The following is a 26927-nucleotide window of genomic DNA, read 5'->3' on the forward strand; positions in this document are numbered from 1 at the left end:
GTTGAATTGTAGCCTCCACAAGATATGTCCACCTCGTCATGCCATCCTACTTGGAAAAAGGGTCTTCACAGATGTATTTAGGTTCAGGATCTCAAGATGAGATCATCCTGGATTTAGGACAGGCCCTAGATCCAATGACGCAGGTCCTTAAAAGAGAAAGACTAAGGGAGACGTGAGACATTGGGAGGAGAAGGCCACGTGAAGGCGGAGGCAGAGACCGCAGCAATACAGCCCCAAGGTAGCCGGCAGCCACCAGAAGACGGGAGAGAGGCATGGAATGGATTCTCCGTCAGAGCTTCCAGAAGAAATGCATCCAGCCAACACACTGAGTTTGGACTCCTGGCCTCCAGAATGATGGCAGGACAAGCTTCTGTTGTTTGGAGCTGCCAACTTGGGGGTGATTTGTTACAGCAACTCAGGAAGCTGGTATGCACCTCCACCTTCCACACCTCTTCCATATGGTGAGTACCTACTGCTCTTTTAAGATCCAGTTATAATATTGCTGCCAGCCTGTGTGCGAGCCTTCCCGACTTAGCCTCCGACTAGAGCTGGTCCCACCTTCCTTGGTCTCCCCCAGTGTACATGCCTCTCACCATCTGTAGCTCAGTCTTTAGCTAGCGGTCCCTTTCCCCTACCTGACTCCGGGTTTGCCTAGAGCATGGGCCACATCTCATTCAGTGCTGGACCCAAGAACCAGTCATGTCCATACGAGTGTTTGGGAAAAGTCTGTAGAACTAGTGTGAGCATAAATGGATGACTTCATCCTTGTTTTTCCTTCCTTTCCGGTTAAAGAAACCCATACCCACCGCATCTCCAAACCTACCCAGCCTTTCTCTACCTCTTAACGCGAAGGCTAGTAAAATGTAAGTTTAGAGACCTTTCGGGCCCAGACATGAGGTAGTATAATGTCAAAGATCTGTGGAGTCAAACACACCCAAACGTATGCCCTGACTCTATTACTTTCTAGCAAGTAAATTTACCTTTCTTAACTTCAGAGCCCTCAACTTTAAAACATAGGTAGTAAAAGACTAAATAAGCGAATGCAAGTAAGCTGAACGACAACCCCTTTCCAAAGCACCTTCGTCCCTGTTTTACAGGTTAAAACCTCAAATCCAGAGGTGAATTGCTCTGGGTGGTGCAGGTAATAAGTGCATGGCATGATTTGAACTCAGGATTAGTGAAGTCTACGGTCTTCAACAACACGGTCTACAGAATCCCGGGGCTCCCTACCACCACATCAAGATTCTCCAAATCCATTTGCTGAGTGATAAAAAAAAGTTGTTTTTTTTTTTCTATTATTTCCAAAATCAAATCCTCCCCAGAATAGCTCACATCCTTGAATTTATCTTGTTCAGTCTTCAGGCTCCTTGGGAGGCCTCTAAATCCGCATCTAATACAGTCCCCCGAGTCTCAGCTGGTTTGAGACGTTGTGAATCGTAATGCCAGCAGTATGAAAACAAATGCCTTCTGCCCAAACCATCGTCTTTCAATTACAGATCACTCCCTCCATTTGGAAGCGCTTCCCTTTGCATGCAGGCTTCTTGCAGTCTGGCTCTACTTGGAACTGAGTAGGAATGGGGGACCGGGAGACGGAGAGGGGAGGGGGATGGGTGTCACCAATGCAAACGGGTGCTCAGAGCTCATCTAGGGCAGGACCTTGTAACCCAGTCCCAGGGCCTATCTCATGGGTCTATGAGCCGTCATCCAAGGAACTGAAAGGTGGCTCCCAGAGTCGTGGAGTATGGTAACACAGATACAGTCCAGCTTTTTTTCTTCTTTTAAACAGTGGATGCAACTAGGGCACAGAGAAGTTAAGCAGCTCCACCAACCAGTCAGCAAGGTAACGGCAGGACCAGGAACCCTTACTCAGTCCAGTGCTCTGTAGCATACAGAGGTCAAGCCTCCAAATAAAAAATAGAGGTACGCCAAAAAAGGGGGGTTTGCAGGGAAGGCCAAACAGAGTTTAAGACTTAAAAGATGGCAGATGGGAGGAAGGAGGGATGGAGAGATGGAAATCGAACGCAAGGCATCTACAAAGGAGAAGAAGAACAGAGCTGGCCGATGTGGAGAGGTGAGACGCTGGGGAAGCCAAAGAGGACACAGGCAACAAAACAAACTCACACAGATCCAGCGTCAAACCCTCTGATGACGATGCTTCTGCACGTCCCCGCGCTGGGCAGGTGTGGGCCCCAGGCCTCCGAGCCCCTGCCCAGCTTCCTGCCTCGGGGGTGCCTTCCTCTCTACTCTCCCTTTGCTCTGCTCTACCCTTCCCCTGCTCCCTGCAGACCCCCCTCCTTCCAGAAGTCCTCCCCTCGCCTCTGCCTACTGTCCACCCTCGGGTCCGGAGTTGGAAGCCTCTCCTCTGCGTCCCTGTGACATCCATAACCCAGCCACGCCCCCGCTCATGTTTATCCCGCTGGACTTGAAATCTCTGTTTTACTGTCACCCTCCCGGGGGGCGGGGGTAGAGGAACTAGGCATGACTCATCTTACCTCTCCAGGCTTCCCATGAGGAAGGCGTGTTGTCACAGCACTCAGGGCTGCCTGGTGGAAGCCCAGCTGATGAGCACAGGATTGGAGGGCGTGCTCCCTCTCTCCCGGGAGCAAACAGGTACGTGGGTGGCCACTGGGGGGTGCTCCTGGGTCACTCCAGCGTGGACCCCGGGGGAGCCCCGAGCAGAATTTGTCTCTACCAAACACCTCCTCAGAAGAGAGAGAAGGCAAGAGTAACTCAAACCTGGAGCGGTCCTTCCAGACTCCACCAAGGAGGCTGCGGGGAGGAATAAAGCCTGCCCTGGTGGGTGAAAGACCTACATGAAACTCAGAAGAAGGGGAGTCCAGTCTGTGGCTTGGGGGGACTCAGCAGTAAAGGGCAACAGCCTCCACCATTCACACCAGCCCGGGGCCCTCAGGGGTCAAGGAGAGTGGCACGAAGGAGCATGACGGCACTCTCTGATCTACTAGGGAAGAAACCTTAACGATACAAGAAGTGAGGTTGTCTCGGATTCTTGTTCTAATTGGCGACCTTGTTCCCGTACCTCCTACACAAACGTGATTTCGGACACTCGTAATACGGGTGTGAGCAAGTCACCCCCCGGGTCTCCAGCTCTCCGGGGCGGGGGGGGAGCGGAGACGCAGGACTAACCAGGATTCTAAAAGAGACGAGGACTTGATAATAAAAGAGACATAGGTTCCACGTCGTGGTGACATTCTGACCAGGGGCATCGGGGCAAGCTGCAGAAAGGTGGTGATGTGCGTTCCCACCACTTCTAGAAGAAGGACACTCGGGTTTTATTAGACAGAACTGGGTGGACACGGTGCTCCAGGCCAAGGAACCAGCAGACACTGGCAAGTGAAGATGCGCAGGGTGCATTTGAGGAGCTTTGAGCACGAGGTGGAATCGAAGTTAAGGCCCACGAGGCCAGTTTGGCTAATGGTAACAAGAGGTAATAGGAAGGGGATTCGGAGAAGCAGCGACAGCAGGTGGGAACGGCTGCCGCTATAGGAGGCCTGAGGCGGGTGCCCCGATGGAGCACGGTGGCCAGGACTGTGCCAACAGTGCCTGTCGGGGTCCTACAGGTGGAACCCGCACATCTGCATACACATGTGCTCTACCTATATCTCAATATGTGGTTTTATTTCCATCTCGTAAGTGAAGAACACGAAGCCGGGAGGGGTGAGGTAACACGTCCACGGTAGGCGAACAGTCAAGCCCGAATCTACACTAGGGTCCGTCTCCAAAGGCAATGCTCTCAAATGCTACACTCCACCTCGCCCGATGTCAGGCTAAGAAGTGGGGAATTTATCGCAAAGGCCAAGTGGGAGCCATCAAAGGAATACAAGGGAGTGACACAATCTAACAAATGCTTTCTGAAGATGACTCCGGTGCCACTTGTATCCTATCAGCTTTGGGTGATTCCCACCTTCCTTGTCCTAATGAAGGTGACTAGGGCGGATATGGTCCATTTGTAGCAGTCCCCAAGTCTCCCAGGGGAGCGCAGGATGGGTCCAGCCCCTCTGACAAATGCTCCAGCCTCCCCTGGCCCCAGGGAGTGATTTATCAGAGCAGCGTCAGCGCCTCTGCCCAGCAGCCTATGATCCAAGGCTGGCGGCCCAGGCTGGGGTTTTTAATTAGCTGAGAGAGGGAAGAGTCAAGTCCTCTCGGATGGAAAGAAAGACACCAAGAAGGCTCATAAATCCAGGACCAAGGATCCATCGACTGGAGTCTGGCAGTGGTAGGAGAGGGGAGGGGCAGGGACAGGCTGGCTCTCTGGCCTTCTTTGCCGCAGTCTCCCCTGCTTTCTGGTCCAGGCACTACACAGAGGCTGGGAACCTCTACCACCGTCGACACAAGAATCTCCAGAGATGTACTTCTGTCTAGCGTGGCTACATGACCAGAGTCAGGAGCCTCATTCCTAGCCCTGCATCTCCCACTGAGTCGCTGTGCAATTTGAGGCAAACCATTGCCACCCAAAAGCTTGCAGACCTTGGAGTGAGACACGAGCTTCAATCTGCTCTTCAATCTCGGTTCACGCGGGCAAGCTGCTTTCCCTCTCTGAATCTCCGTTTTTCTCGTCTATAAAGCCGGGTTGAGACCTGGTGTTGCAAGGATTAAATGAGATAATACAGGCGAAGTGTCTGACTGACGATGGGTATCCGATACATAAAAGCTATTTTAAAATTTCCTTTCCTCCCTCTGGCCCTCAGCTTCCCCATAGGTAAAATGCAAAGTTGTGCCACACGACACACAAGGGCTTCTCCAGCACTGATTTCCTCTGGGTATTTTTAGCTGGATAGGAAAAGACTGGTGTGTGAGGAGAAACAATATTAGTTCCATGCCCAAATCTGAGGGGGAGAGGGCTCACTTCGAAAAACGTTGCACACTGACTTTTTGCTGGGCTCCAGAAGACAGGGCAGGGGCTAAACTAGGCTCGAAAGCTTGAGGGATTTCACACCCACACTCACAAGATGCTTCTGAGAGCCTGAGCTACTGGTTGCCTCACTAGCAAGTGAGCTCCCCATCACTGGAGGAATGCAAGCAAAAGATGGATGACAGTCTGGGATGGATGTTCTGGAAGAAATTTAAACTTTGGATGGGTTGGGGGTGGGGGGACTTGTTCCTTGAAGGTCCTTGTAAGCACTGAAAATATCACAGCGTCATGCTTAGAGGTGCTATTAACTTACTATATAGTTTCTCATTTAACTCACACCACCCCGCCAGGTAGGGGCTATTAACATCCCCACTCTACAGACTGAAGACTGAGGATGCAGAAGAGTGAGGCTGCAGGCTCAAGGCTGCGCCCGACTGGAGGAGTCAGAGCAAGGACGGGAGCTCCGGGGAATCTAACGTGTGTTCCACGGCCGGCTTCCCATCTCTGGTCCCACACCTGACGGCAGAGCCCCAGCCCAGCTCGTACTGACTGCAGCTGTCCCTTCCTTCCTCCCTCCCCAGTCCCTGTCTCTGGCCCTCGCTGCTCCTCCACATGTATTTACGCTGGGCTGCCTGGTAACAAACGGCTCGTTACCATGCGGAAGGCGACAGCCGGGCGATTAGTGAAATTTGTTACCCATGCGTCTCCGAACAAAATTAAATTAAAAGTGCTGCTTCGCTGTCAAGATAAGGGCCAAGCTGCTGAGATAATTTTTCACTCTCAAACACTCAATTACCCAGTGAGGCTGGATCAGATACAATCAAAGGGGGAAAAAAAGAAGAGGAAGAAGAAAAAAAAAGAGAGATAGAGAGAGAGCGGATGCGAGAGAGAGAGGCAGGCAGGACCTCCAGGAACAGATGTAAGAGTCGTTATCACTCTCTCTGGCCAGGGATGTTAAAGAGGCTGTTGCCATGGTGATGGGGCTGGACCACATGAGGCAGGTAGGTGGGTGTGGCCTGTGACTACATCCTGTAATGAAGGAGATGCTCTCCACCTCCACTAGGTATCATTTTCCGCTTGAATTATTTCAACAATCTCCTACCCGGTCTCCTCCACCCCTCTTGTCCCTCCCCGGCCCAGCTTCCATGAAAGCTAGGGCGACCTTTCAACCACACATATCTGAAAACATCACTTCTTTGTTGAAATCCTGTGATGGGTTCTCATTGTCATCCCGATAAAGTCCAAATCACTTAGCCAATGTCACCCTAGCTCCCTCTCCCCAAGCTTTATATTTCAATGAGGTGAACTAGACCTTCCCCCTCCCTACCCTCCCTCTCTCTCCCTCCCTCTCTGCCTTCCTTCTGTCTTTTTTAACAGGAATTGGGGGCCTACACTATGCCAGGCATCCCGCTCCATCTCACTCTATTTCCAGGTCCTTCTGTCTAGAAGAGCCTTCTCCTACCTTCTTTCAGTCAACAGTGCCATCTTGTTCTTCAAAACTCAGCCCGAATATTTCCTATGCCAGTGCGCCTGCTGTGATTCCAATGGGCTGGTCAGGTGCTCTTCCTCTGGGCAGGTGGGGAACTCACTACCCCCTCCCCATCCATCACAGGGCTTTCCACACTCTAATAACATTGTCCATTGGATTGTCTCCCCCTACCACACTGTGAGACCCACTGGGGCAAAGGCTGTGCTTCACTTATGTCCCTATTTCCAGAGCCCACAGAGCAGGCAGAGCAGGAAGAGTCTGGTGAATTGAAATCGCCTTGAACTTGAATGGTGCAATGCCTATAGTAGGTCTCTTTTGGAGATTGCAGAAGCTTCTTTTGTCCTCGTTTTCATTTCATTCTCATTCTTTCTTTACCTGTTGGTTTGCTCCTCTGGAGAGCCATCCTTGATTTATAGACCCTATGTAACTCAAGACTCCCACTGCCAACCTCCTCAACCGTTAGCACATGGCTTATACTACATTATCATCTTTGTCAAAAGAACAAAGACAAAAACAATAATTAACCTTGCCATTGAAATCACAGAATTGCAGAGCCAGGAAGGTCACCACAGAAGTATAATCTCTTTTGCTAAAGGGAGACTGAAGCCACAGAATTTGATTGGTCTGGCATTCTCCATTATTTCTTCCTACCTCTGCAGTCTAGAAAATGCCTTCAGAGCAGGGGTCACCAGTCTTACCCATCTTTGATGTAGTTCCGTAAAGCAGAAATCCTCAATGATGGCTACTCCTGGAGAGCATCCCTAAAAAAAACTGGAGATGTCCAAGCTCCACCCAAAACCTCATAAATCAAACTCTGAGCAGAGGGTAGGGAGGGTCCAAACATAAGTATTTGTTTTCTTAAGCCCATACATGCTTCCTATGTACACGGGGTTGTGAACCATGAGAAGAGGGAATAGTAACCTTTACTCAAAATACCATTCAAGGACAGAGTTCAAGAAGGTCATTCTCATGGTCCATGACTCTTCCTACCTGGATATTTAGTTTTGATTCTTCTTTATCCTCTTTTATTTTTACCCCATTAGTTAAAGATGAACTAACTTTCATGCCTCCTGGGGTCCCAAGACCAGACACACAATGGTTTGCATGAGTAATGAAAGAGGGAGAGACAACATTTTTCAAAATTCCAAATAAATTTGAACACTTTTGATATCATCTGATCTAGTTACTTGGGATACAGTTTCCTAGTGTATAAAGTGTAGTGGCCAGACCTGATGTCACCATCTATCCATCACTTGACACCTGCCATGAACTATGCTAAGTGCTTTCCTTGTATTATTTCATTTCAACCTCAAAACCATTCTTAGCAGAAGTAACTATGTGTACGCCATTACACAGCTGAGGAGAACAGGAGCTGATACATTAGAGTAACCTTGGGAAGCCCCAGTGGTGCAGCGGTTTAGCGCCGCCTGCAGCCCAGGGCGTGATCCTGGAGACCCTGGATCGAGTCCCATGTCAGGCTCCCTGCATGGAGCCTGCTTCTCCCTCTGCCTGTGTCTCTGCCTCTCTCTCTCTCTCTCTCTGTGTGTGTGTGTGTCTCTATGAATAAATAAATACAAATCTTTAAAAAAATAAAAAATAAACATTAGAGTAACCTTCCCCAGGCCACTCTGCCAAGACTTGTGACTAGCTGTGTTTGGCTCCAAAGCCCAGAAATTAAACACTGTACAATAGGCTACCTCCAGTAAAGTACTCTCCTCAAATGCATTTTGAGGACAGGTAAGGTATGAATGATAAACAGAAGGATAAATACATACAAACATATATAACATATTGTGATTTACCCACATATTTTTTAAAAATGAATTGTTCTATTTGTCCTCGAAAGTAATTATTGTGGTTTATAAATTCCACTCTTCCTAAAAAACCATTCTTCACAATTATCTGGTTGTATAATATTCCATCAAGTTGATGCATCATAGTTTATTTAGCCATTCCCCTATTGTTGGATATTTAAGCTCATTCTAATTTTTCAGTATTACAGATTATGCTACAATGACTATCTTCAGGTTTACAGCATGATGAAAAATGGGTAGCGTCATGGAAAAAAATATGGTCATGATAAAATGTCAAGTAAAATAAAACGAATGCAAATGTGTGTGTTGATTATAGTTACAATCCTGAGAAAGAATATATATGTAAATGAGAATGGGGAAAAAATGAAATGAGCTCTTTGTTCTAGGAGGTTCTTGCTAGAGTCTATTTTTCTATTTTCCTCCAGTGATATTATTATGAGTTTATACTGGTGAAAAAAAAAAAGAAAGAAAGAAGAATGTCATCCATAGTGGGGTCGAAACATCTTATTTCCCCAGATGTCCTCAGAATGAAGAGATGAGCTTAGAGGTCAGTGATCTTGACTTATTCTGTGGACAGCAACCCCAGGAAGAGCTTCTAAAAGGCTGGAACTATGTCTTACTAACCCTGGATTCCTAAGAAAGCCATACTATTCCTGGAATCCACAAAGTGTGGTAAGTGATAAAAGGATAGAATTTCATAGCATGAAGAGGCCTCATATATAATTTATTCAAACACCACATCCCAGCTGAATGGAGGGAAAGCCAAAAAGACTTGCCCAAGGTTCCCCCAACATATGACTGCAAGAGCTAGAGTTGACGCCATTTTTTTTCTAAAATTCTATTCTAAATTAGAAGAAGCAGATGGTTAGCCAATTTGTTCAATGGGAGCCATGGGGGAGAAGTCCTTCACCCGTCCAACGCAGAATGAGTATGACTCAGTGACCTGGGCTACTTCACAATGTCATACATCTTGAGTTAGTTACAGATCTCTCCTAAATCCCTATGTCCTGAGGCTCTAAGCTGTTCCCATGAAAAATGTCTCTGACCTGAGGCATCAGCTTCCTTCCCATGGAGCACCCAGTGGTTTGACTGTACCTGGAACATTGAAAGAAGAATATTTTTGAACCAGGATGCATGACTGGTTCTGGGAGAACAGAACACCCTGGGCCTTTTCAGTTTCTGGTCTACACCCTCTCCTCGGATGGTCTCTTCCTGCTGTGCCTTCATTTACCACCCAGTTCTTGGGTGGTGGGGGGTTCAAAACTAAAATGGCCCCAAGATTCTCCTCCTCTAAACATACTGTATGTCTTCTTCCACTTGAGTGGGGGTGAGACCGTGAATATGATCGGATATCACTCCAAGATTAAGTTACCTTTTCTGACAAAAGTGAGGGATTTTTCAGATGTAATTATGGTCCCAAATCCCATAGTTGACTATGAATTGACCACAAAGGAATTTATCCTGGATGGGTTTGGTCAAATCAAATGAGCCCTCTCCTGAAAATGAGGCTGAGGCTGGGGCGCCTGGGTGGTTCAGTTGGTTAAGCGTCAGACTCTTGTTTTCTGCTCAGGTCATGATCGCCGGGTCATGAGATCGAGCCCTGCACTGGGCTCTATGCTAGGTTTGGAGTCTGCTTAAGATTCTCTCTCTCTGCCCCTCCCTTTGCTCATATGCACAAGCACACACTCTATCAAAAAAAAAAAAAAATAGAGACTGAGGCCTTGAAGGCGGAGAATCTAAGTCTAAAAGATGCCCTCCTGCCAGCGTTGAAGAAGCCAAGGGTAATGCTGTGAACTGCCCCATGCATGGGACCATGGGCCTGAAGGTGACCTCCAAAAGCTAGAAGCATCCCCGGCGACAGCAGCAGCCCAACAGGCACGTCAGCTGTAGAGCCGCAAGAAATGCCTTCCGCTAACAGCTTCGCTGAAGAGGGCGCCCAGCTGAGGTGGGGGCCCCGGCCCATGGCTGATCTCACACCCTGAGCGGAGAACCCAGCTCCGACCTACTGGACGCTGCACCTGCAGAGCCACTGGGAGATGACACGTATGTGCTGCCCGGAGCTGCCACGTTGCTGGCAAAGCCTGACACTGAAAGAGGAAGTCACTTTCCAGCCACAGAGCGCCAGGCGCCTCTCCCCCTCCCAGGGCGCGCTGCCCTGCACTCGGAGCTTGCTCCCAGCGTCGCACCTGGCCGCCCTGCAGGCGCCCCGAGGGCAGCAGCTCCGATGCTGAGCTCATCCCCTTCTCCCCTGAGGATCTGCGCTCCGTCCTTCCCTCGCGCCGGGATTCTCTCTCCAGCTTCTGGGCCAGAGTCTGATGCCCATTGTCGCTCCTCACAGGCCCACCTTCTTCCAGCCGGACAGCCCCTGGGCCCTACCTGCGTTTCCACATGTCCCAATGGGCAGCCCAAGCCACGGAGCCCCACTGAACTCCCTTCCTCGCTCAATACGCTTGGAACCTGCCTACCGCCTCTAGTCTGTCCTGCTTCCCCTGGGGAGAGAGTGATCTTCCTACAACAGAAATAGGATGATGGGTTTCTCTCCTTCCAAAATGGTCTTAGGCTCCTGCCTTTCAAGTGCAAACTCTCTGGCTCACATGGAGATGCATTAGTTCAGCCCCTGGCCACCTCCCGCATCCATCCCTCAGGTATAAGCTTCAATCTTGGTTCTTGAGGACGCCTTTCATCAATTTCCCCATTATATTGGTTCCTCCTGTCTTTTCTTTTTCAAAGTCACTTCTCACCATTTGAAATGATATATTCATTTATGTGTTTATTTGTCAAATACTCTTTCCCTTCTCCTTTTCTTCCTGGCAAGACTGCAAGATTCACAAGGGCAGCCACACCATTGGTCTATCTGCCATTATACACCTGGACCTTAGCATAGACCCTCAGCAGAATTAGGTACTTAGTAAATAAATATTACTTCGTGAAATGAATGAATAGGATGGATGAGCTTGGCATTCAATGTCTTTCTTGATGCCTTCCTAGTCTTTTTTCTCACTATCTTCATTCATATACCTTATACCCTAGCAATGCACAATTCTGCTTAGTAATCACATAAATCCTATAAAGTAGGATTATAACTTTCATTTTTGAGAGAAAGAAACCGAGACCTGGGAAGCAAACCAATTTGTCCAAGATCACCCAAAGCAGGAGTCGGAACTGAATAGGGTCATGCGCGCAGCATCTCGTAACGCACCTGACACATAGAAGACACTCATGACCAGTACTTTCACCTCTTTATCTGGGAAAGAGCTTTGCAAGGTAAGAGAATCCTGGCTGTCCCACAGGACTGCCAGAAAAGGGGATGACAGAGTGTTCATGCTTGGGGCAGGAAGCAGAGAGTCGCAATCTCTCAGTGTACGGAAAAGGGGGGGAAATCCTGCTGAGCCTAGTTGAAAAGCAAGAAAGCGAGAGAGACTGATTATTCCTTCTCGCTAGTGTAAGCAACTAAAAACGACATGTTTGCTTTATCGCCTTTGGTCTCCCATTTGATTCCTGACAGCCGTCTCCCTCCCTCCGATGCAGGGCTGGGCTGTCAGGTGCTGAGCTTGTTGGCATCGCAAAGGAGGAGGAGAACTGAGAACAGTTTAAACAGTATTTCAGGGACCATCGCTGGCCTGGGGAGGGAGTTTCTGAACTGTCTGCCTCCCTCACTGCATTCAAGGAACCCTCATTTGCCAACACGATGTTTGGCACGCTTGATGTTTCTGTGGGTTTGGGGAGAGGTAGCCTGGGAGGGATCGTTAAAAGAAAAAACAACCCAACAACAAAAACACAATGTCTATTTCTTCTGAGGTTTGAGGGAAGGGAGAGAAGAGAGACATCAGACAGAGGACTTTTAGCCCATAACAATTCAGAATACATAATTTTCTCTCCTCGTGTGTCTCCTTAAATAAGGCCAAACGCAGGTGTAGATCAAAGCGAGGTTTCTGCATCTGACTGTTCTTTCAGGGACAGAAATCCAAACTCCCAGTCTCATAGCTCCATGAGGGAAACTAGAATCTCTCCAGAAAGCCTGCATGAGCTACCGGAAACCTCTGGAGGAAGGTATCCACCTACCGCAAATCACAAATAGCTAACAAGCAGGGCTAGAGTCATGATAAAAAGGAAGATTCTCCTAGAGGTCAACACTCGGGTGTGATGACAACAGATTTTGGAACCCACCAAAATGGGGGTCAAGCCTCAGACCTGCAAGATCATTTTGATTCTGTGACCTTAGAGAAGTGACTCTGTCTGGTGTCAATGTCATTCTTTAACATATAGGAACCAGGATAATAACTCATCACGTACTAGTAAGATCGGTGACTATGCAACGGACCTGGCACAAAAGCAGCACTAGATAAATGGTTGCTGCATTCTCTTCTTCCTCTTATCATTGTTAGTCAAGCTCCTGGCTTGGGAAAGGGGGGATACTCCACGGGAATCCAATGCCAGGAAAGGAACAGGTACGTCCTGGAGGCTAAGAGGTCAAGGAAAGTGTAGAGTCGTTTTCTCAACTCTGGCTGAAGATCAGAATCTGGAAAGGATTTCATACCGATACTCACACCCCTTAACCAGACATTCCCAGGTAAGGGGTCTGAGATCAGTATTTATTTGCAACTGGTGTTTTTATAAAGCTTTCCGAGTGGTTCTAAGATTCAGTTCGGCCACAGAACTACCCTTCTTACCGCACAGCTGGGGACACCTGCCCTGACCCAGGTCCCAGGTCTCATCATTCCCTCAAGCACCAGAAGGTCCAACCTCCTAGTCAGGCCCTAAACATCCAGCCTCCCCAGGTGACCCTGCCATCTATTTCTAAGATGAGAACCAGTGCACGGACCCATGGGCTTTGTGGTTTGCTCTGTCCCACTCTCACTCCTACTGCACTGTCCCCAGGGGAAAATTCTGGATTGCTCAGATTATTTCTACAAAATGGTCCTTGCACCCCAGCCTGCGGTTAAATTCTTCCTTCTTACTGACAGTTCTTCTCAGTGGCAGCCTGGTAAATGTTTAACAACGGGCTCTCTGAGGAGGAAGACGAAGCTTCCATTGGAGCCTCTGCTGATTTCCACGGTGTGAGTACTTCACCCCACCGCGGCTGATTATGAGCTACTGATGTGACCCTCAGTAGAGTGGGCAATGGACTCAGCGCAGTCGGGAATGGAAAGCACCGTAGCTCTTACAAACTGGGACGGGTGGGCTCCAATAGAGCACTACAGCTTCTATCACGTTTTCCTACTTGGGCCGAATACCAGGACCCCCACTGTCGGCGGTGCCCCGGGAAGGTGGTCCCCACGGTGCCACCTCTGTCCTCCATACTGAACTAACTTCCCAAGCAGCCGAGCTGCCTCTGACCGCTCTTATTCCTGGTCTTAGCTTCTCCCGGGGCAGATGTCCCTTGGAGGGCTTCGAGTCGACACCACGAAGCTGCCCGGGATCCGATCAGGCTTTCTGCACCACCACAGACGTGGGTGTCGACCTCCCGTCTCTAGCACACGCCTTGTTCCAGGTACCCTGGTACGCACTTTTCACGCATTACCTCAATCATACATCGGTTTGACCAGATTTTGAACCCAAACAGCTTAAGTTCAAATCCCAACTGCCCTTACTTCCTGGTTGTCTAGATCTCAGTTTCCTTATCTACAAAATGAGTATGAAAACAGTCCCCTTTCTATGGTCTTGTTCCAAAACATATGGGACGACACATATCCAGAGCACAGATTGGTGTAAGAAGGAGTTCAATAAATCACGGGCTGTTTCTTCTGTTCCTACCGTCTTCCTCCCTCCTGGTTGTCTATGCTTCTATCATGGACACTCAGAATGGTACTGCCAAGAACTTAGAGAACTTTAGGTTCTACCTCCTTGGTTGACAGGCACCAGAGGCCCGAAGCCTTGCTCAAGTCTCATAAACACACACTTGGGATGGGAACCTTCCAGGAGTCATGGCATTATCTTGCTTGGTGGCTCCTCCCTCTCTCCCTCGTTCCCTCCCTGCTCATCCAGCACCCCTGCTCCCTGGCTTTCTACCTTACCATAAGTCTGTCCCTGCTGTCTCCATGCCCATGTCCACACCTTGGATCACCCAACAGAACTACCTCTGAGGGCCGGCTCTCACCTCTGCACCCCCAGCTAAGCCTTATCATGCTGTCCTCTTTAGGAGTCCCTGCTGGGAAGGGAGGAGCAGACCAGCTGAGCCAATGAAGTTGAGAGAAATAAGGGCTTCAGAGCCTTGCTCCTCTGTCCTGGAAACCCTCCGACAGGACCACCTGTCCCTCTTCACTGAGACCATTCCCTCCCTCCACAGCCTGGATCACTCTTTCCAGGCCAGTCTAGCTACAAAGGCTTAGAGATTGATGAAATACCAACCCATCTGTCTTTGGTGTTTATTTACTCTTTTCTGAGTAGTCGGTCTTCGGGGTGTGCCCTGTAGGCTGGCTTAGAGCAGCCTGCAGATGTGCCTGCAAAAAGAGGCTGACCTTAGGCCAGGCAAGGATGGCAAAGGGCAAACCCACATCACAATGCCCCCAGGAGGTCAGTCCCATCAAATTCATGTTCTTACTGAAAATGTTTAGTCTTCTTTTTTTTTTTTTTTCCCCTAGAAGCAAGACTAATGCATAGGACAACCCGTCCGGGGAAAAGGCCACAGCACCCCGTCTGAAACACTCATTTTGCTGTGCTTCCCTGGTTACCACCTAGTGAACAGTGATCACCAGGCTCCAATAGAGCACACGTGGCTAAACATGTCCTGGGCGTATGTTCTCTCCTTTAATCTTCACACTAAAGAATGAGTAAAAGGACTAATACTAGACGTTTTCCTCCTTAATGTAGGACAAATGGAAGCTCAGAGAAGGAAAGTGCCTTTCCCTAAGCCACGTGGCTAGGAAACAGCAGAGCGAGGATTTGGACCCCTGCCTGCTATTTCAGAAGCCTGTAATTAACTTAGAAGGACAACTATTGACTTAATATTTTAGTCTGGATATAATTTCAAACAGATGGAAAAGCTACACGGATAAGAATAGTACAAAAAGCATCCCTATGCCCTTTGCCCAGATTCACCTACTGTGAAAAATGTTGCCCGGGCTGCTCTGCCATTTGAAAAGGCAACATCGTAAACTTGGGGAATATGCTTCCCTTCCCTGAGCGTTGATTTCTATTGGCAGAAAATGTCAGAAGTCCTTTCCCTAGGACTGAAAAAACCCTGTGGTTTGATGGGAAAGGATGGATAAAGGATGGGATGGGTACCACAGTGGTCAGGGCCCGGCTCCTGCCCATTTCTCAGGCTCACCTGCCAGGATTCTCCACCACAGCCTCAGGCTCTTCCCAGTTCCTGCCTTCTCTCCCATCCCATCCCCTTCGCCATGTAGCCTCTGCCCTCACACTGGGCAGGTCTTGTTGTTTCAGACTTTCACCTCATCCCATTGCCATTTCCTGGAGCCTCTCCTCCACTCCAACTATCACCCTCCCATGCAGTCTTCTACCCTCAATCCCCAAACGCCTCCTTTTCTGCAGATAAGGCTTGAACTTGTCCTCATCTGTCCTCTCCCACAAAAAGAGGATTAAACCATGTGTGTATGTGTGTGTTGGTGGGGAGAATCAAAAAGAAAAAAAAAATCATACATCCGTCTAGATTAGCACAAAATTTTGTTTATGATTCAAGAGTTCTTATCATTACAGAAAATCTCAGTTTAGGAAATCGCCAAATTAAAACAAGCAACTAAAACAAAGAAAGAGGCAAAACTGGGCAGGAGTGGGGGCATTCATGCTCTGGTTCTCTCTGCTGGGGAGCTAATTGGCAAAGCTTAGAGGAATGTGCATGAGACTGGGGATAAGAAAATGTGAGCTCCTCAAACCGGCTGGGCAACCTGCTGATGAGAAGAACTCGGTCCAGAGAGGGAGAGATGGTAGCCCAAGGCCACAGAGCCACCCGCGCGGAGCTGGGCCGGGAGGCCCACGCCGAGTGCTTGTGCTGCTAGAATCTTCCAGCAGCTGTGGCTGCTCTGTCTGCTGCTCAGTACTGTGCCTGGGGCTGGCAGGCCATCTGCCCTTCTCATCTGGACCTTCAATTATACGCCGGCTTCTCCCGATCAGCACTGCTTCTCTGCGTGAACTGCAGCACCCCCTAGGAGTTTATAACCACTTTGAGGCTGGCAGCCCAGGCCCTATTTCCCACAATGCTTATAGTAAGGTTGATCATTCCATAAATATATGTCAGACTAGAATGAGCTTCAGACCTGATGACATGAGGCATAAATATCCTTGTTTGACAGAGAGGAACCTGAGGCCCTAAGAGGGTACCTGCTTGACCAGGGTCACCAAGTGAGTTACCTGGAGGGGTCCAGGCTTCAGTGCACATCTCTTGACTCTGGGCCCGCTGTCCTTGGTCGTGTGCAGCGTCATCTCTGGTTAATAAAGGTGAACTTCTGCCCAATGGGAATCTATCAAATCCAGCTCCTTCATTAGTCAGTCCTGGGGGATATGGTCAGAATTGTCAAAGCCCAAACAAGGGACGGATTGAGTGGTTATCTACTTGACCATACACAGACCTCTGCGCTTGACAAATAGACTCCTTTAGGCAGAAGGATCACGCGCGATAGGAAATCAGATTCATCGCAGAGCATGGTGAGATTTCCCTCTTGCTTCCTGCACTGCTCCTCCAGGTGAAGGCCACCTGTAGGATGTGGAGGTTTCAGGGCAGGGGGTCAGCAATCTGTGAGCCACAGGTGAAGTCTGGACCAGCACCTGCTCTTGGAAACAAAGTTTCCTTAGGATATACACGCATGTTCACTCATTTGCGTGCCATCTTTGGTAGCTTTCAGGGAACAGCCGCAGAGTTGAGTAGTTCCAACAGTAACTGCATGACCTACAAGGATGGAGACGCTTATGGCGGCCGTGTACAGAAAGAGGTGGCTGACTCGTGATGGAGGCAGTCCCAGCAGACAGGCCCAGTTTCCCTCCCTGTGTGTCCGCTCACCAGACTGATTATGACGCTTCTCTGCCTACGGCGGTCTACCTGGTACACCAGATGCCTCTGAATGACACTCCCCGTTCCCTTACAACACCCCTGAGACTCGGGGAAGCCAGGGGTGATTCTCAGACTGCACCATAAATCTCTTCTCCGGCAGCTCCTGTTGCCAAAAATGCAATTTCAGCTGACTTCATTTTGGGCTCAGGATGCTCTCAAGGAAAGGGAAAATTCAGGAGAAAGAACAAAATTTCAGAGTCCTGGGATCTCGCACCTCTGGATTTGCTCACTCCGGGGGGGTAGGTGTCCACAGCTCTGTGTTATACAGAAGGAAGTGCCTGGAGATGGGAAGCCCACCAGGGCCACACCAAGGGGAGGAGGTGAAGTCAGGATTCACCGCCAGGTCTATGGCTGGATCCGACACCACTTCTACTTCTTTCATGGCACATGCTAGAGAGAGACCCAGGTAGGAAAACCCCATTAGATGTTCCCTCTCTCCTTCCCCTCCACGTCCTCTCTACCATCCTCCCCAGGTGTAGCCTTCTCTGCTGGGGAACCTCCTGAACTTGTCACATCCCTTCAAATCACCCGCACTCCCCGAATGCTCAAAGAACCAGGCAGTCTGGGTTTTCAACTCCAGTCCCCGGGCCTTCCTCCCACTACCTGGGATGTCCTTCCCTGGGGACCTTGAAAAGGAAGAACGGGCAGGGCTGAGGCCTCAGTTCTGCTCACCAGGAGCAGGGAAGAGAAAAGGAGCGCAGACTCTGTTCTTGCAAGTGGAAATGGAGTGAGTAAAGATGAGAGCAGCAGACAGAAAAGCAGCATCCACCCTGGGCGCTTACAATAATCCAGACGCCTGGCCAGGAATCTCTTTCATTCATTCGTGAAGCATTCATTCAAAAATGTTAACCCATGTGCTCACCATGGGCCCATCCCCATGTTGGGTGCCAGGGATGGGAAGCTAGGTGCAGAAGGCCATGTGCCTAGCTTCGCAACGCTTGCAGGTCCATGGGGGATGCACACATCGTCACTGGTACGCAGGAGATTACAGTGGGGATGAAGTGTGCACAGGGGTAAGGCCACAGGAGCTACTACAGCATGACGCAGGGATTGGACATGGGTCGGGACGGCTGAAGAAATGCCATCTAAGAGGAGGTGGCACCATTCAGAGAGCGGGGGCGGCAGGGGGAGAGTCTGTGAAGGACCCCGTGGGGCAGACATGGGCATGCTGGAGAAGAGCCCCGGGGAACGGGGGGACCGCTCACCACGTCCATCCTCAACACCAGAGTGAAGACCGAGGAAGCTTCCAAGCGGAGAAGCGACATGGTCCCTATTTACATTTTAGAAATGTGCGCTCGGGCTGCAGGGTTGAGAACGGGCTGGAGTGCGGTGAGTGAGACGGCTGGACGGGGATCTCAGGGTTTGCAACAAGGGATGGAGGTGAGAGGGACCCCGGGGTGACAGCGATGGCATGGGAGAGCTGGCTGCTGGGCGCGGCAGTTACAAAGGGGTGGCTCCTGCTCCCGGCTGATCCTCGCAGTCACCCCAGGAGGGCGCGGCCGCCACCCCATTTTAAAGCCAAGGATACCGAGATGATGGGCTCGGGTCATGTGGATGGATGCGCAGAGACAAGGCCACGTCTGGGCCAGGGTCAGCGTCCAGTTCCCACTCTTCCAGGAAGCCTTCCCACATGTCCCAAGTGTTCCTCTGTCTGTCTTGTGTGTCCCAAGGCTGGGATAGTCTGAACCATCTGAGGAACTGGCCAATCCTCATCTTCCAGTGTATCTACCACCTTCGCCAGCGCCGCACGGGGCCCTCAGGGAGATCGTCACCAATGCTCGCTGACTTGCTCTTGAGGCCACCTTTCCACCTCTACTCATCGATGGGGCAGGTGAGACCCACACACGGGCAGGGACGGGGCCAAGCTTGTGGGCCAAGGTCACACAGAAAACTGGGAGCAAATGCAGGACTGGAAACCACGGCCCCCAGCCCTCGGATGACCCCATGGCGCCGACTTCCTCCCGAGCCCCGGGACGGCTGACGGCCTGATCCCAGGCCACCTGCCCCTGGGGAGGGACACACAGCCCAGGTCTTGTTTGCAGCTGGAACGGAAGGGGGGCTGGTGAACGGATTGAGGTCCCAGGCTCCCCAGCACGGAGATCTGCCCTTCTTGGTGCCTCTATCTCTCTCTTCTTCCACCTCTTTGCACTTGGTCACCTTCCGGTGTGACAACCAGGATGGCTTGCACGGCCCCGGGTGGGGGTGGGAGGGGAGCACCGCGGGGAGCTTCTGCCTCACTGCGTTTATAAAGAAGAGCAGGATGCGGATGGCAGAGGGGAGGGGGCCGCGTGCTGGGAGTCCGGCCGTCCTGGGGGTGACGGTGCAGCCACACTGGATGACAGAAGTCACTCTCTGATGAGGGACTGCCACCCTCTCTGAAAAGAAGACCAGGGAAGGAGAGAGGCACCAGGGATGGGAGCCGACACGATGCACGGGCGGCCAGTGCGCCCCATGACCAGGGATTCTCACCGACACGCAGCCTGTCCCGCTGGCGCCAGCGAGAAGGGACCTGGGAGACCCGGGCTCCCTGTAGGCTTCACATAGGGCATCAGAAGCCGGGAGGGGGGCGTGACTCACGCTGGCAGGAGGCCTGAGATCCAGGCCACGCTCACCAGGTGCTCCCTTCGGAGCAGCCTTCTCTCCTTCACCCGCACATCTTCCCTCCTCCTTCCCCGGCCTGCGGGCTCAGGACGCAGAGGGACCTCAGTCCTCACCACTGCCCCGAGGGCCTGAACCTTAGTCCTCACCTGTCAGAGCAGGACACTGATACACAGGGAGGTGGGGGCTGAGGTCCATGTTCAAGGAGGCACCGTGAGCAGGTGGCGTGGGGGCCGGCAACGGGGCGGCCCCCCACGAGCGCCCATGCTCTGGTGCCCGGCACCACTGCTCGCTCAGCCCCGAGGCCTCCTGAACTTCCCGCAGCTCACCTCTGTGTCCTGCGTTTCTCCCATCATGGCAGTGAGTCCGAAAGCTGCTTCCCCACCGCCCGCCCCCATGCCCGCCATACCCAGACGAGAAGCAGAAAAGGGTCGCAGCCCTTCCCGGGGGGCTGCGGGGTCTGCAGGGAGAGGCACCGGCCCTGAGTTCGTCTGGCTGGAGCAGAAGCTGTACTGGGACCGAATTCACGGTCGATGTCCCACCAGGAACCAGAGCAGCAGCAGCGGGAACCCTGACACCACCTCGCTCAGGGCCAGGGAGGCTTCCTTGCACCCCTGAAAAGAGGGTGCAGTAACCTCCTCCGCTAAAGGGCATCCACACCAGCAGTCCCTTCCCTGCTCTATCCACTCCCTTCCTTGCTGCAGGCTTTTTCCTGTGCCTTTGTCCCCACCTAACATATTTCTAGTTTGACACAATACAAGCTCCACGAGCATAGGTCTTTTAAAAACTGTTGCTTGATTTGTGTCCCCAACGCCTAGAAGAGTGTCAGACACACAGCTGGTGCTTGACAAATATTTGAAATGTATGCACAGGAGAGAGGGAGAGAGGGAGGGAGAGAGGGAGGGAGGAATGGGGAAGGAAGGGAAGAAGGAAGGAAGGATCCATCAGGAAATTGGTAGGAAAAGGGAAGAGAGAAGAGGATAATAAGGAGAGAACAGCAGAGAACACAGAAGAGAACAAAGGCAAGGGAGGAATGAAGAGCAGGAAGCCGTGATACAGGGAGGAGGGACAGAGAGAAGAAAAGGAGAGAACAAGAATAAGAAATAGAAATTAAACAATCAGGCAAGCGAGCATCCCAAAACCCTGAGGAGGAAGAGAAAGATGCAGCTGGAAGCACAAGGCGAGGGAGGACCTACCACCAGGGGACCTTCAGAGGGACAAAGCAGTGGCACTGGGCTGGCAGGAGGGCCAGGGCGGAGGGGGGATGGGTTCAGGCCGGGGGCGGTGGGGGGGAGATGGGGTCAGGTGGGAGGGCCGGGGGACAAGGTCAGGTGGGAGGGCCTGGGGACACGGGGTCAGATGGGAGGGACAGGGTCAGGTGGGAGGGCCGGGGGGGGATGGAGTCAGGTGGGAGGGTTGGGGGGGACAGGGTCAGGTGGGAGGGCGGGGGCGGGACAGGGTCAGATGGGGGTATGGGGTCAGGTGGGAGGGCCGGGGGGATCAGGCGGGAGACCAGTGGGATTCAGCATCATAGCGGGGAGGCATCACAGCCCCATCCCCCCGCCCGGGAAGCACAGCCTGGCCCCGCTGCAGCCTACGGAGGCACTGAGCCAAGCCGTTTATCTCGAGTCCTGTGGCTCGCTTTTGCTTTTCTTTTTAAAGTTTAACTCCGATTTATGACAGGCGTGCTCTGTGATGAATGTTTTTTTTCCAATTAGCTGTAAACAGCCCCATGGTGCAGAGGAGACCCACCGACTTCCCCCGCTCTCATTCTGGCTGCTGGGTTGGGGGAGGGAGAAGACAGGTCAAGAATCATCCATCACCGACTTCAAAACCTCCAACGCAGCAGATAGCAGAGAGCCAAGGCTTCTTGGGAAGCTGTGAGAGGTAGGCCCGAATGTTCCAGTCACTGCAGAGGCTGCAAAACCTTCCCAGGTGATGCGTCCAAAGCGATACTCCCCACACAGGGCCCTCCAGTGAAAGGTGCCAGGCGCAGGGACGTAGGAAAACCCACAACGACAACTGAATTGACATTACTACGTCTACTGTGTTTGCTCCTAGTGTGTACCAGGTGCCGTGACAAACTGTGTTTTAAAGATTTATTTATTTGAGAGAAAGAGAGAGAGAGAGAGAGAACGTGAGTTGGGGCGGGGCAGAGGGCCAGGACCCCCAAGCTGAACCCCCAGTGAGCGCAGATCCCCACACAAGGCTCAGTCTAGGACCCTGAGCTCCCGACCAGAGCTGCAACCAAGAGCTGGACGCTCGACTCAGCGAGCCACCCAGGAGCCCCCTTGACAAACATTTTCTATAACCTCACCAAAACTCATCCCCAAGTCTACGAGGCAATCATGAGGCCCATTCTAGAGATGACAAAACTGAGGTACAGGGAAGATAGATAAGCTGCCCAAGAGCAAAAGTTGCCAAGAGAAGCAATGGGACCCATGCTCTTCAAGTGCCCACGGTGCATGCATGGAAAGCACGCAGAACTGTTCCACAAGACTTCTTCCATCTACCCTCCCCCCAGGACCTCTTCAGCTCACTTCCATGCGGGGGTCAGATGGGGGGAACGGGGTCAGGTGGGAGGGCTGGGGGGGACGGGGTCAAGTGGGAGGGCCAGGGGTATGGGGTCAGGTGGGGGGGGACGGGTTCAGGCGGGAGGGCTGGGGGGGATGGGGTCAGATGGGAGGGCCGGTAGGGACGGGGTCAGGTGGGAGAGCCAGGGGGACGGGTCCGATGGGGGGATGGGGTCAACTGGGAGGGCCGGAGGGGATGGGGTCAGATGGATGGGACGGGGTCAAGTGGGAGGGCCAGGGGGGATGGGGTCAGATGGAGGGGACGGGGTCAGGTGGGAGGGCCGGGGGGGATGCGTCAGATGGGGGGGACGGGGTCAACATGTCTTGATTTGCCAGAGGACCCTTACTCCTTTCTGGGCCCCCGTCTAAGTTCTTGGATCTCTCCTTAATCATTGGCAAGGAATATGTGCACGTACCCGCCCCCCCCCCCCAACCCTGTTCTCCTCCAACACGGCAACCTTGACCTTGCCACTTCCCCATCCTTATAAAACAGGGATGAAGAATGACACGCACAGGTGGTTGCCTGAAATACGCTCTAGTCTCCGCCTTGAGAGCATGTGTGATCCTCAGAGAAGCGGGGACCTCAGCCCCAAGGTGCCGTGAGGCCTTCATGGAGACCTGCTTCTGCATCGGACGCCTCCTCCCCTGGAGCACCATTGTGAGAAATGACTGGGCCTCGCTATGGATTTCATCTGTTGGAGACGCCGTCTGGAGAGTCAAAAGGAGTCCTCTTGGGAGGAAACAACTAGACAACGTTCTCTCTGGCCTCGGCGTCAGGGGAAGAGAATTTCCTGAACAAATACACGGTTCTATCCCATAGACCCTGCACATCGTATCACGGAGCATGCTCCCTTCGCACTCTGATTGCTAAATCTCTGCGTTGAATTGCCAGCTCCGCCTAAGAACACGCGGCACAGCCTGGCGTAGATCCCCCTGCATTGATCTAACCTGGGTTTGAATAATTTTCCTTATTCCTATTTTGCTTTCAACCGGGTTCCCTTACTTATTGCATTCCAGCGCTGGATTTTTTTTTTTTTAGACCGCATAAACTTAAAAAATCTTCCCCAAATGCTTTGAGGAATGAGGACAGAGAACAAACGAAGAATGGAAGGAGAAGCCATAAGTAACCGTCACTCGTCTAGCCCGGGTTTCGGATGCCAGGCTGTGTTAACCGGACCAAGACCGGGTCGAGGAAAAGTTGAGGTGTGTCACTGAGCAAGGTGTCTGCCTCCCAGGCTTTCCTCCTACTAATGCTGGCGGGTTCTGGAACCTTCCCAAAGACTCCCTTACCTTTGCTGCGGCGGCGACTACGGTACTGCTCCGTATAAAACGTCAGCTGCGTTTCATCATCTGCCTCTGAACCCGAAGTCCCCTTGGTTCTCCCAAAGCTGATTCCCCCTGAAAGGAAGAGCAATCCATTAGTCACATAAGCCTCCTGCAGCTTGTTAAATCCCTCCTCCGACCCAAAGATCAGCAACCCCATCCCCAGACTTCCTTCTGGAAATCCCAAGTGACCCAGGAGCTGGCATGATTTATGGATGGGCTCCCGGGCTCTGCGGTGAGGCGGGTCTGGGTTCTAACCATGACTTGGCAGCTGCGAGCTGTGTGACCTTGAGGGGACGCCTCCCCTTTCTGAGTGCTGGGTTCTCTCTTAATAAAACGGGGACCATAGCTATTGACCTTGTAGGGTTGCTATGAAGATTAAAGGAGATATGATGCATAAAATATCTGTCCCGGGGTGGGTCCTAACTAACGGATAGCTGTGATTATTGCTTCGTATGATGAGGTTGCCTCTAGGAAAACACTTCAGGCAACTTAATTCCACACACATTTCAAGCAAGAGCTTCCTATATGCCAGGCCAAGAGCCAGAGCCTGGAGGTACAAAGATAGATATAGCCCAGCCCCTTGCCAGCCAGGGGATCATAAGCTAGTCAAGGAGACAAATGGGATCCTAAGGAGCCTTTACCCTAATTCATGGTTCTGTTTTTCCACACAATGAGATGCTGAGAATATGGGGGAGAGCAATCCATCCCAACACGGAGGGCCGGGGAAGGTTTTATGGAGGAAGGGGGATTTAAGTCAGGGCTGGAAGGATGAATGGGGCTTCAGTGGCAGAAAATGGGAGTTCCAGGGAAAGGTGAGAGCTAGAGCATCCCTGGGGATGGTGGCCACGCTGAGTGCAGTGCTGACGGGAAGGACCACAGGAGCCCCACAGTGAAGTCCCTGAGTGCCACACTGAGGACGAGGGGCCTTACGTGGGTGTCACAGAAGGTTCCAGGGCAAGGGGTGAGCTCATTGTGCAGCACGAAGGACGTGGCAGGGACGCGCAGGCCTCAGAAGGGGTGCTGCGGAGGGGAGGAAGCCAGGAGGCTCAGTGAGAGGCCATGAGGGTGTGGGTGAGGCAGGGGGCAGTGGGGATGAGGGGAGGAGGGGGGAGCAAGGCATGTTGCAGAGACACACTCATGAATGTGGAGGTCGATGGGCGATGCATTCACACGCCATGAGCACTGGATGCCAAAGATGAGAAAGATAAAAGGCCCGAAAGAAATAGGCCAAAATACTAACAGCAGTTAATTCCGCAGGGAGGAATAGATATTTTTTTTTATTGTCTTTGTGCTTTTCTATATTATGTATTTTTTGTTGTTGTTAACAAAAAGAAGCACAGAGTGCAGGAGAATTAAAGAGATTAAAGCATTGGTGAGCTCTCTGCTCTAGAGAGGAGACAGTGAGAGGAGAGCTTAGAGCATGGTGGGGCGCACGGCGGGCGGGAAGCAGGGGCCTGTGGTTTGGGTACAGATCCTCAGATGCGGACATCGACTGACTGTCTCTGGGAGGAGCGTCAAGGACCCAGCAGCAGCGGCTGTCTTGGATGGAGAAGTGGCTGAAGGCAGGGGACAGATTTATAAAGTATATGAAATATAAATATCTTGCATCTTCTGAATCAAGCACCACGCAAACCTATTACCTACTCGGAAGTTCTACCCGAGGAAAAGGAAACCATAGATCAGAGGGGAACGTTGCTCAATGCAAAGAAGAGTTTCTTACACCATTTCCTCTTACGGGACACTCAGTATTCATAAATCGCACTGGAAGACGCTCCGTCTGCAATACAGTTACGGTGCATTCATTCATTCATTCATTCATTCCAGTAACATGGTGAGTGATCTGCTATGTGCTTAGAAGATGCTGATACATTATTGCATACAATTCTCTTCATGATATACTCATAACAAAAGTGTAATTGGGACGCCTGGGTGGCTCAGTGGTGGAGCCCAAGGCATGATCCTGGGTCCTGGGATCGAGTACCCCATCGGGCTCCCTGCAAGGAGCCTGCTTCTCCCTCTGCCTGTGTCTCTGCCTCTCTCTGCGTCTCTCATGAATAAATAAAATCTTTTTTTTAAGTGTAATTAACAAATTAGATAATAGAACAAAGACAGAAAGACATGTGTGGGCAAAGTTACATATGTGCCAAGAGTCACTCAGCTGATGAGTATGGGAATTAGGATTCAGGGCTGGTCTGTCCAGCTCCACATCTGAGCTTTCTAGAAAGCAAACTACTTTCCTGGAAACACCTCAGGAGGCAACCTTAGCGAAGGCGGATTGTCCTTTAACCATATCCATCTTCCCATTCCAAACTCAGAGTACTCCTTGGAGGGAGGTTTACTGATGCCCACTTTACAGGTGAAGCGACCATGTTTCAGAAAGAGAAAATGATCTGCTAATAATGAGTGAAGTTGGACCTGGGACCCATGTGTGACTGATGGTCAAGTTCAAATGTTTAACCATTTGTGACACTGTCTCTCAAATTAATGCTCTGTGAAATGGGAAGATTAATGCTTGCCCTCTCCCTTCCCTGAGATGGTAGGTTGTCATGGAGGGGAGACTATAGGGAACAACAATGTCTGATCTTTGTCCTTGACTGTGTCCCTGCCCCTTAGTGTCAACATCCCCAACCTCCAGCAATTAAGGGGGGGGGGGGGCTGGAGACAGCAGGAGACTCCGGATTCTACTAGATGCAGCCCTTCATTTGAAGGCTCTCCTTTGAAATGGAGTTGACGGAGGCCCCATGGTACTCTGGAAGCAGCAAAAGAGCAGAGGTCTCCAAAGGCCAGGAAGGCTTTTTCAACTGCCATTGAAATATTTTACTGGGTACCTGGGTGGCTCAGCGGTTGAGCAGCTGCCTTTGGCTCAGGTCATGACCCCGGGGTCCAGTCCCCCCATCAAGCTCCCTGCAGGGAGCTTGCTTCTCCCTCTGCCTGTGTCTTTGCCTCTTTCTCTCTCTCTCTCTGTATCTCTTAAAAATAAATTAAATAAATAAATAAATAAATAAATAAATAAATAAAATCTTCAAAAAAAGAAATATTTTACTGTTACAGAAAAAGGAAAGAGAAGGTAAGAAGGAAGGAAGGAAGGAAAGAAGGAAGGAAGGAAGCAATGGATGAACAAATGAACGGAGGGAGGAAAGAAGGAATTGGGAAGGAAGGAGGGAGGAAGGGAGGGTTTGTGTTCATCTACACGTAATTCTTGGCCAAGGGGAAAATGAAGCCGTTGGATACAATAGCTGCCTTATGTACAGAA

General features: G+C 51.2%; 1 protein-coding gene across 4 annotated transcripts in view; it reads right to left on the reverse strand.

Moving 5' to 3' along the window:
* ASTN2 (astrotactin 2) overlaps positions 1 to 26927 on the reverse strand; it is an 853772-nt gene that overhangs the window by 538202 nt on the left and 288643 nt on the right. For all 4 annotated transcript variants that reach the window (XM_025432065.3, XM_025432067.3, XM_025432064.3 and 1 more), the window contains one exon: positions 23639 to 23746. In XM_025432065.3, coding sequence (XP_025287850.1) covers positions 23639 to 23746 — 108 coding nt within the window. The remainder of the gene's footprint in view (positions 1 to 23638; positions 23747 to 26927) is intronic.

Source organism: Canis lupus, chromosome 11 (assembly GCF_003254725.2).
Source record: "Canis lupus dingo isolate Sandy chromosome 11, ASM325472v2, whole genome shotgun sequence".
Classification (NCBI taxonomy): Eukaryota; Metazoa; Chordata; class Mammalia; order Carnivora; family Canidae; genus Canis; species Canis lupus.